This window comes from Cornus florida, unplaced genomic scaffold, assembly GCF_030987335.1.
Source record: "Cornus florida cultivar Cherokee Brave unplaced genomic scaffold, ASM3098733v1 CherokeeBrave_3.0.0_Hap2_Chr09, whole genome shotgun sequence".
Taxonomy (NCBI): Eukaryota; Viridiplantae; Streptophyta; class Magnoliopsida; order Cornales; family Cornaceae; genus Cornus; species Cornus florida.
In genome coordinates this window covers 53,841,345-53,853,285 of record NW_026775579.1, presented here as the reverse complement: position 1 = coordinate 53,853,285, position 11,941 = coordinate 53,841,345, and the positions used below count along the sequence as shown (strand labels likewise).

The 11,941-nt window shown below is 36.6% G+C and overlaps 1 protein-coding gene across 1 annotated transcript; it reads left to right on the top strand.

The window, feature by feature from the left end:
* The first annotated feature begins 8,594 nt into the window (after positions 1 to 8,594).
* Positions 8,595 to 11,093, top strand: LOC132273964 (putative receptor protein kinase ZmPK1). The gene has a single exon (XM_059775092.1). The coding sequence runs from the start codon at positions 8,595 to 8,597 to the stop codon at positions 11,052 to 11,054; it is 2,460 nt and encodes an 819-aa protein (XP_059631075.1). The 3' UTR covers positions 11,055 to 11,093.
* Positions 11,094 to 11,941: the final 848 nt, after the last annotated feature.

Below are 11,941 nucleotides of genomic sequence, written 5' to 3'. Positions count from 1 at the left end.
AATTAAACGTCGCTGGTGTGAAATCGATAGGCCCAGCTGCGTAAAATCGAAGTGCGATGGAATAAATCGACTAGATGTCGACGGGCTCAGCTTCAAGGACAACCGGCGAACAAGTGGCAGCGAAGAAAGTGAACGGTGATTAACGAGCAGCAGTATCGATGACTGTTAACGGCGATCGACGAGCCGTCTGTCGGTGACAACGAATGACGAGGGACGGTCGGATGGTGACGACGAACAGCGAAACCTGTATATCCAATCCCGTCGTGTGCTTCAGCTACCCGATCGGCGAGCATGGTAGGTTCGATGAAATCGATGGGTTGTCATCGTTTGGAAAACAGTTTGAATGAGTTGCATGAGATCGACGGGTTTTGTCGATGAAAAGGTTTGAAATTGGCGGTCGCAGTTGGAGGTCGATAGGTTCATCGACGGGGTCGAAGCGCATCGACAGGGTCTGGAACTCTAAATCGACGGCCTGGTAACTCGTAGCACGAAACTGACAGGTTTGCCAAACAACAGGTTGGTTTGTCGACAAGAGTTTGAAATCGACGGGTTGTCAACGTAGGGGTGGGTGTTGACAGTTGCATGATCGTCTGAAATCAAAGGGCTCGAAAAAAAAACGGCAGCCTCGGTGTTCAAGATCGATGGGTCATAGTTGGCAAGGACTGTGAGCACGCAATCGACGGAAAAATCATGAATCCATGGGTTGATATGTAGCCCAAACAAAAATGAGGGGTCATCGGCAAGGCCGGTAGCACGATATCGATGGAGGCAGGTGGTACGAAATCGACAAGCGTCTATAGCAATTGACTACATGAATCGAGATCAACGGGTCTCAATGGGCGGAGTTGTTGACGTGGAATAATGAAAAACAAAAAATGGACAAGTCAGGTATGTCCCGTATCGATGGGTTGGTGTCAACAAGCGGTTTGGGAAGCGACGGTTGCCGGAAATCGATTGGTGTTTTAAATGTTCCAGGAAATCGACTGGCCCATCTTATTAAACCAATTGCATGAAATCGGCGGGTGGGTCGTCAATCCAAACGGGTTAACGAAAGCAATGGGTCGTTGCCGAATGAGCCCATCTAAATAATGGGTTTGCGTTACAAATTTATCTATTTGTGTGTAATACTTTGATTATGTCATGAACAGAGTTGATTTATGGGCAACACAATAGGATGATGAGATTAATGTTTAATGAAGCATCAGTGAAGGATAGAGCAGTCACGGCTAGTTGTTAGAACCACCGGCCTGGTAATCTGAAATTGACGAGTGTATATCATCGTTGAGATGGTTGCATGAATTTGACGAGTTTCGCCGTTTATCACTTGGTTATCGAGCAGTTTAAAATGTGAAAGAATATAACAGTTGAATGAGATATCCATTAAATGGATAAGGATGCCAGCTAGCGCTATATATATATATATATAGTCTCGATAGATGTGCAAAAATGAAGTATTTTTTTACTTTGGATGCTTTATTGCCTAATTTTTAGGCTTTCTTGTATTGTTAAAGAGAAAAGTTATAGGGATCCAGCTAAGAATTTTGTCTTATGTGACCGTAAATATTTGTTTTATGAGAAAAGTTGTAGGGAACCAGCTATCTATGAAGAACTGTGCAGGTGGGCGTACAGGAAATGAGTGGTGCCAAGTGCACACAGGTGTTGTTTTCACATCATCAATATATATAGATATATGCATGCCTGTATGTATTTACAAAGATAATCTAGAGAGAGAATAAAAGTAAATAGGAAACAGAGTTTGAGAAATTACAGATCGCTGTGAGCTGCAGGATCTAATCTCGTCAATGTCAAATAAATAAATTCGTGAAATATACATATATATTTATATGTGTGTGTGTGTATTTTAATTTGAGATAATATGAGCTGGATGATAAGAATTCGAAGATGACAGCTGTGAGATAGTCACTTAGATATGGTAAAGGTATCAGGTATGTAATATTGTAATAAGACAAAATCAGTTAGGATATGTAAATATATTATCTGGCAAAGGAAATTAAGATTAAAATTATTTCCTTGAAGTATGAGCAAGTGTGAAATGTCTTGTCAAAATGAAAGAAGTAATAAATATATATATATATATTTATATATATATATGCACACATTTTTTCAAGCAGATAAGCAAGAAGAACGAATGAGTTGTGTAGAACATATGTAAGCCATTGATTGAACAGCTGAGTTGGGCCATTGATTTATTTGCAGAGTGAGCAAATGTAAATGATTTGACTAAGGCAAAAAGAAATAAATGATGCAAAAGAAAATCAATTGGTAAAGTTACTCTTTGGAGACCACATTAACAGAGAGCAAACAAGTAATTAATCACATTGATTTGAAAGCAGGGCAAAGAAATAAGTAAACGAGTTGGGGAAGATATCACCGGTTTAAAGCAGTAGTGTGTTTGCAGAGGAGTTTTTCCATGTCGGTCACTGCAAATTTGTAGCACAAAATAGCATATCTACAGAGCGCTTCTGAGCTCTTCCATATCCACAGAGGACTCTTCCTATGGTTTACATGAGAATACCTCCCCAGTGAAGTCGACAAATGTAGGTACCTGATTTTCAGGTGGGTTCCAGATCATCACAAAGTAACAGATGGTGAGGTAAATCTTGCAACATGATGAAATCCGAGGTGGATTGAGAGAGGTGGAAGCCCAGGTAAACAAGAGAGAGAGAGAGATGGCAGTGTATTGACTCCTTGATCCATCTTTTTAGGGGTTGTATAGAGAACCCATTTTAAGAGAGAAAGAGAGAGAGTGCTTAGAGCTCTCAGTCTAGGAGGAATTTTCCTTCCTTTTTTGTCTACCTCCTTTTTTCTTGGCCTTAGGTCATTTCCTTTTATAGGCTAAGTGAGGGGGGTGATATCATTGATGACATCACATGTGGTCCATTAACAAAATAATTAAAAGAGATTAATTTCTCAAATAATTATAAAGCAATGTTAAATAAGATGGAGTCAAATGCTCGGGAGTTAAAATGGTATTTCTCTCTCTGCAAGTCAGGTCGAGTTTCGACTCGGCGAACCCTGGACTTCAACCACTAAACCAAAACCTCCTCAGATCCCAAGGAATCCTGAGTCTTGCTCCCAACTCAAGTCTTCATTCTTCTATTCGAAGTATGTTCATGCCGTGACAACTTTGATTGTTGACCAGGTTATGTGGGCCACCGTTACTGATGTGGCGTAGCTTGTTGACCATTTTGACCAAGTTGTGTGGGCCATTGTTGATGATGTGGCGTTTACCATGTGGACTCGAAATATAGGTATCAACACCCTGTCCAGCCAAACCCTCCATCACCGCGTATTGCAAACCCCATCAACACCTCCATTAGCACCACCGACCGTCACCACCCAAAACCTTCATCACAAACCCCACTTGGAAAAAAAAAAAAAAGTTTTGTTGCTATACCCAAAACCTCCATCACCACCAACAAAACCATTTAAGGAAAACCAAATTGCAAAAACTACAAATCCATCTTCAACAAAACGAATCCCAAAACCAAAGAACATACTATGAACTAAACACCTAAAACCAAGTCCCACACACAATTCAAATCCACTTCCCGCTGACATCACAGCCCGCCGTTCCATTCTATGTGGCCACAACGTAGTGATCCTTGCTCGCCGGTCAATTGTCGGCAGTTCAGTCCTCTTTCCCCGCCGGAATCGTTAAGCCTCACCATCATCGCCGGAGTGTGTTGTGTCGCCACTAAAATCCTCTCTTATCACTGTCATCAAACATGCTGGTTTTGTCGCCGGTTATTCCTTGCTTGCGTAAATGGCCAGCGACAAAACATAAGGCTAGGGTTTGTGGTCTCTCTTTGTCTCAAGAACTCGAAAAGCTCTAATGATACAAATTAGAATATTAATATTTTAACAAATCTCTTATTCCATGGAATAAAAAATTCATAACTCTTGTCACAAGAGAGTCCCTTGATGGTCTCACTTTTGCTATAATTACTGGTTTGTCATGTCTATACAATAGTTTACCAAAAAGTCCAAGGTAACATATGGTAGGTATAAAATCAGTTAGTATTTTACAAGGATAAAATGAATTAAGTAGCATGGGAAACACACTATAAGAAAAAGAACCAATATAATTGGATTAAAAATATTTATCCAAAATCATGAATTAACAATGGCTTATATACTGAAAGTTATTACTTTTGTCCATCTTTTTGAAGGATTGCAGCATAAAAATTACTACAATAGATAAACAATGGCTTATATAATTAAAGTTATTACTTTTGTCTATTCTTTTTGAAGGATTGCAGCATAAAAATCACTACAATATATAAATGGTTTCACTACAATTGAAATATGGTCTCGAGGAATTCAACCACCGAATGACTTCTGGTTCAGGACTATCTAGCAATTTGACAAAGACTAAACTTAAAGTAAAAATACTTAAATGCCCCTGGATGTCATCATTAATTCTATGGACAAAAAGGGATGTTACTAACAATTAATAATTCTAGCACAAGTTGGGAGCATCTTTCAACTAAATTAACTATATATATATATATATAAACTTAAAGAAAAAATACTTAAATGCCCCTGGATGTCATCATTAATTCTATGGACAAAAAGGGATGTTACTAACAATTAATAATTCTAGCACAAGTTGGGAGCATCTTTCAACTAAATTAACTATATATATATATATTATGTAGTAGGATAACTATATATGTTAGCATCACATCAAGAAGGGCGTTTTAGAAAGACCATTATATGAGCCCTAATCTAAACAACAACTTGTTGAGGGCATGAAGTCAATTACAAGTTAAAATTTGGTTGATAGGGAAAAAGGAAGAAGAAAATAATGGAATGGGACTACAAAAAGGCAGATAAGGAAACAGAACACCCACATATGAAGATATCATTATGTTTTTGCGGTATTGTAGGAGTATTTACCTAACTTGAGAGTTTAGGCCTTTCCTTGCTTGTGTCACATGCTTTTAAAGCATTTTTCATAAAGCTCAACAGCCTCCAAAAATAAAAGAAGTAATAAATAAATAAATAAGGAAGACGAAGAAGACGACGACAATTAAGCAAGCTTTATAAAACATTATTCTCTGTCATTCCTGAGAGGGCTGGATTAATATTTGTACCTTGGCTACTCTTTGAAAAGACAATAATGAATCTTCTATGTCATTCGACTAGGAATGCTTAATCCTTCAGATGGGGCTACCCACCCATGATTTTAGTTGCCATTGTCATGAACTGCTTGAATCAATTTTTCTTCTTGTGTCACTGTCCCAGTCAGTGTGTCAGGAATCGACGCGGCGAGGTCAAAGTATGTGACACACGATCAAAGGTGGCTCGAATGGGAAGAAAACAGAGATGTCGAGCTGCTAAAAAGCAGCTGTTATGCAGAATCATAGACGCCACACAAGCTACAAATGCCCTGGCATAAATCTACATAATACACTCTTCTGCTGACTAAATATTTGGATGAGAAGTAGAAGAAATCAAAAAAGAGAGAAATTATTTTCGACAACGCTAAGAAACACCAAAGGAAATAGAAGTCAAAACAGCAACTATATTTGATATGAAACACCTCATCAGCATCACGGTGAGAAAATTTAAAGTGAAGAATAAGATCATGGCAATATGTACAGATACCTAGTAATCATTGCCTGACACACAAAATGAGAAAGCTTGAGCAACAAAGGTGTTGCGAGTTCAAGTAAGGGAGAATGTTACAAGAGAAAATTTATCCCACATCGGATCCGGATAGAAAGTAAAATGGGTAAATAGACAAGCGCTTACCCGTTACACTAGACCACTGGGTAAATGCCCTTTTCTTTTTTTTTTTTTTTTTTCAATTGAATCATAAGATTTTGGAGAAGATTTACAATTCAAGGTTACAATTGGAACGCTTTAATTTTCGAATCTGACCACTATGATCTATTGTCCAGTTTTTAACATATACATGAAATCTTGGAAGACTTGTGGCCAATAAAATGTTGTCTATCAGATTAAAACTCAAAAGATTATTATGCATTTTTTCTCACGCTCACTTTATCCCTTTGAGAATTTAAATCATCACCACTCACTTTAAAATATAAATGAGATACCACCATACTACTATTATTATGCATAAATTGCATAGAATTTTATAATAGACGGATTTCAAGAGTATAAAGATGGCCGTTTGGTTCAATAAAAGTTTTTGGTGAGGGTATGTTTTTCAAAATTTGCCCATGCAAAGTTTGTTCCACAGATCTCACATGATGTTATTTTACATAAAATAACATTTTTTTTTATTATTTTCATTGACCGTTAATTTAAGATGACGTTATAATTGTTAGTTGAATAATAAATACACCTTTCTTTTTTTTTTTAATTAAATGACGTAAATGTCTCTAATATTTAATTTTCATGAATGAATTAAGGAAAATATAGTGCAACACATTTATTAGCAAAGTGTTGCTACTAAAAAACCACCAAATCAAAATATATCTATTACATTGGTTAGAAATTCATACAGTTCACACTCTTTTGCCCCCAACAACGCTCTTTTACCCCTACAGATACTAAATTATGAGATCTACTTTAAAAAGTGAGAAAATTTAATTAAGTTACCGCGTTTCGTAGTCAAGTCAAAATAATTAAGGTGTGTTTCAGATGCCGTAATAATTGGAGGTTGAAAAGAACCACTAAAACTTTTTAGATGTTGAGTATTAAATTTTCGGGACTATACTTTAATCTCTGCACGCCACCCATGATGGTTCAATTTAATAATAATAAAAAAAGGAACACATGATCCATAGAAATGAGTTTCTTCGGTGCCCACACACTTTTTGCAAACAGCTAATTATAAAAAGTATAGTGCCATTTCAAAATATCATTTATAAAAAGATATTTTAGTGAACAACAAATAGCTATCGAGGCCTCAATTTGAGTGGGAGTCCAACCCACGGCACAATCAATGGTCACCTAGTTCTTACTTTTGACAAGTTACAATTGCATATTTTTGACTCTTCATAGTAAGAAACACGCCTCTTCAAATGTTTTCTGAATTTGAATCATCATTCACACCTTTTTGAGTTTTAATTAATGAGGGAGAAGCATCCACTCCAGCGTAGGAGAAGTCGAGCATCGTATTTAGTGATTAAAATTACATCATAATTAGTAAGTTTTATTTATTATTAAATATTGTACTAGACAACTCCTGTGCTGGAAATGATCCTTATCTATAAATAAGGTGACTGATTTCGAATTATTATTCTCTCCTTTCTCTTATATATATATATATACTAGTAAAATGATACCTGCAATAGTAAAATCTAATTTAAAATTAATATTCAACAAAGTAATTAAATAATTATTTTCTGAAATGATAATTAAAATAGATTTCTTAAAATAATCACACTGATATATTAATTAAGATAAATAAATTACAAAATTAAATAATGATAATAATTTACAAAATCTTTACAATAATATAATTATTGAATATTTTCTTTATCTACGTAATAATAAATAGGTAATTTGAGTTTTATAAAAACTCTTCTAAACAACTTATATTAATTGAAAAAATAAAAACTCATAATTAGTAGGTAATTTGTGTTAGAGTGTTATTGAAACTCTTCGAAAAATTCTTTTTATATTAATATTTTTTTATATTTATAAATTAGTACTAAAACTCTTTACACTGTTAATAATATAATAGTATAGATATATATGGTTGTCATTATAATTAGGGGCGCACACGGTTTGGATTGGACCAGTTTGAGAATATTTTGGAACCAAATTGTTCTCAGTAGTTTTATAAAAATTAAAACCGAACCTTGAAACTAATGGAACCGAACCGAACCAAATCGTGAGAAAACAGTTTGGTTTGTTTCAGTTCCACGGTTCTAGACTTTTTTTATAATTCAATCTAATATATATTTTTATTATATATTAATTATGATATATAGTTGAATTGATAAAAAGACTAATCTTATTATTCCATTATTTATATAAAAACAAAAAATATAAATATATATAGAATTATAAAATGATTTGGTTCGGTTTGGTCTGGTAGAAACTCAAATCGTAACTGAACGTTTTATAATAATTCCATATTTTTGGAACCAGAACAAAACTTCACCGTTAAAATATTGAACCAAATCTACCAGTTCGGTTCGATTTATCGGTTGAATCGGTTCAATAGATTTTTTGTACAACCCTAATTATAATAATTTCAATAGAGTAAGGGATTTTTTCAGTATTACATAAATTCAAACACTGTTAAATTTTCGAAGTGTTTTGTCAAAGAACTCGGTGGCAAATTATCGAAAAAAAACAAAAAACTCGGTGGCAAATTCTTTTAAGACTTTATTCAATTTTCATCAACATTACTATTGCTCTGTTAGTCTTCGTCTAAGGGTTCAAACTTACGCACTACAAATATTTATAAAATGCTGGAAATGATAGAATTTAATAGAATGACCCCAAGGTACAAGGCATGTTAATGAGCAGTGTAAACTCTTCCACATCCACGTAGTATTGTCCGTATCTATTATATATATTAACACATCCGCCTTCAACGAACTAACATAGCTTGCATACAACTCTAAGCAGCTAAAGCGATTATGTGCGCTCCATTTTTATTCATTGTCATTTCTCTGCTCCTATCTTCACCATTTTCATCTTCAACACTTCTTAGAATAACCAAAGGCTTATCCCTCTCCGTTGAAAAACCAAACAACGTTTTAATTTCAGCGAACGGCGTTTTCTCCTCGGGGTTCTATCCGGTGGGCAAGAATGCATATTGCTTTGCAATATGGTATAGTCAATCGTTGGATGACGGGAGTTACACGGTGGTTTGGATGGCCAATCGAGAACGACCAGTTAACGGAAGACGCTCAAAGCTCTCCCTGCTAAAAACTGGTAATATTATTTTGACAGATGCTGATCGTCTTGTTGTTTGGGCCACCGAAACCATGACGACTTCTTTGGTGCAGCTGGAACTTTATGATACTGGTAATCTTGTTCTTCATACTTTGGAGGGTAAAATTCTTTGGCAAAGCTTTAATTCACCAACGGATACTCTTCTTCCTCTACAACCACTCACCAAAAACACAATGCTTGTTTCATCAAGAAGCCAAAGCAATTACTCTTCCGGTTTCTACAAGCTTTATATCGATGGTGACAATGTGCTCCGCCTCCTATTTGATGGTCTTGAAATCTCCAGCTTTTATTGGCCTAACCCGTGGTTGCAACCATGGGAACTTGGAAGGACCACGTACAACAATAGTAGAATTGCAGTACTGGATCCCTCTGGCCATTTCAAGTCATCTGATAATTTGAAGTTCTCGGCTGCAGATTTGGGCACAGGGCCTAAGAGAAGATTGACTGTTGATGTTGATGGCAACATTAGATTGTATAGTCTAAATGAGAAGTTGAGAGCTTGGGTTGTTTCATGGCAAGCCAAGTCCAACCCATGCACCATTCATGGCATTTGTGGACCCAACAGTGTGTGCACTTATCATCGTAAAGGAGGTAGGAGATGCAATTGCATACTAGGATTCAAGATGAAAAATCACACAGATTGGTCTTATGGTTGTGAACCATATTTCAATCTCTTGTGCAATGAGGAGGCTGTTTTCATCAAACTTCCTCATGTTGATTTCTATGGCCAGGATCTTGCGTACTTCCCAAATCAAACCTACGAGAGGTGTAAAGAGAAGTGTTCCCAGAATTGCAATTGCAAAGGGTTTCAATTCAAATATGACAGAGATAATGGTTACTATCTTTGTTACACCAAGGCTCTGTTGCTCGATGGATATCGCTCGGAGGGATTTGAAGAAACCATGTACATAAAATTGCCCAAATCTAACCTCTCCTATGATAAGGCCACTCAAGAATTCCGATTAGATTGCTCGCAACAAGTTACAACACCCCTTTACAGAAATTACAAGAAGAAGCAAGAAAACAGCACGGTGAAGTTCATGCTTTGGTTCGCCTGTGGATGTGGAGGAGTTGAGATCATTGGTTTCTTGCTCGTGTCCTATGTCTTGTATAGAAACCGTCAAGGCTCTCATGCAACTGAGAAAGGTTACCTTCAAGTAGGAACTGGATTCACAAAATTCACATATGCTGAGCTTAAGCAGGCAACAAGTAATTTCAGCATAGAGATTGGGAGAGGAGGCAGTGGTGTTGTATATAAAGGTACTTTGTCTGGCAATAGAGTTGCAGCAATCAAGCGTCTTACGGAAGCCAATCAGGACGAAGAGGAATTCTTAGCAGAAGTAAGCACCATTGGGAGGCTTAATCACATGAACCTGACAGAGACTTGGGGTTATTGTGTGGAGGGAAAGCACAGGCTTTTGGTGTATGAGTACATGGAGCATGGTTCTTTAGCAGAAAACATAACTTCCAACACACTTGATTGGAAGAAGAGGTTCGAAATTGCTTTGGGTACTGCAAAAGGCCTAGCTTATTTACATGAAGAATGCTTGGAGTGGGTTTTACACTGTGATGTAAAGCCTCAGAACATACTCTTGGACTCGAATTACCAACCCAAAGTAGCAGATTTTGGGCTGTCTAAACTCTTCAACAGAGGTAGCACTGGTAATTCTAGCTTCTCTAGGATGAGAGGAACTAGAGGTTACATGGCTCCGGAATGGGTTTTTAATCTTCCCATCACATCCAAAGTCGATGTCTATAGCTATGGTGTTGTCTTGTTGGAGATGATAACCGGAAGAAGCCCGACTGGTACTGTCCATGCCATGGATGATAATGGGGGGATGGAGCAGAGAAGGTTGGTCACATGGGTGAGAGAGAAGATGCATGAAACTACAGGAAATGGATCATGGATCGAAGAAATCATAGACACTGCCATGGATGGTGAATATGACAAAAATAAGATGGAACTTCTGGTTAGAGTGGCTTTGCAATGTGCAGAGGAAGACAAAAATACAAGACCCACCATGAGTAAGGTAGTTGAAATGCTTTTGGGTCATGAAAATGATGAGTTTGAAAAGTCATTCATTCCTTGTATTATAGATGCATGTGATAGTTTGAAATTTGAGTACCTTGTTGAGGAATGAGTAGAGGAAGACCAAGATGCAAGGTCCACCATAAGTAAGGTAGGGGAGGTACATTTGGTAATGGGTTTTAAAAGAGTCGGTGTTGGTACGTATTTGGATCATATATGGCAGTTAAAAAAAATGAGTATATTAACTCTTTATATATATATATATATATTGGTTTCCAAGATACTATCTTCTTTGTTGTAGCAACAAAGCTAGATGGAAGAATTCTTAGGAAAATAAATGCAACTTATCTTGCTCTAAATCCTAATATCCCTCTACCCCACATTTCCCAAATAATTTTAGGTTATTTCTTGCTGTAATGTGCTTTACAAATGTATTTCTAAACTTTTAACCATCAAATTGAAATCTATTCAACTCCAAATTATTGACATTGCAAAAATTCCATTGACAATGGGAGAAAAAATGGGAACAATATAATCCTAGCATAAATGACAACCCTGAATTCATTTTCCATTTGAGATGCAACTCCCTCAGAATATCCCACCTTGCCCTTGCAGATGACATCCTTTTATTTTCCCATGGGGATCCCAACTCCACATGAATTCTCAAAAAGGCTTTAGATATACTTCAAATCTCTCTAAAATTAGTCCAAAACCTTTGAAAAGCCCAACTCTCCTTGCTGGAGTTCTTGAGCGTGACCAGACCACTATCACCTATATCTTTGGATTCCCTACAGACAACCATACCAGAAGTACCTAGGGACCCCCTTATCAGACTGACCTCCATTGACTGCCTAACCATCATTGAAAAGATTCTAGGTAGATATCTAACTGGTGCAACAAAGTCCTGTCATTTGCGGGTAGATTACAATTAATCCAAGCAACTCTCAATAATATCCATTGCTGCTGGACAAATATTCTTTATTCTACCTTCAAAAATCA

Coding starts and splice junctions, on each gene's coding strand:
- LOC132273964 (XM_059775092.1), top strand. CDS start 8,595: ATGTGCGCTCCATTTTTATTCATTGTCATTTCTCTGCTCCTATCTTCA.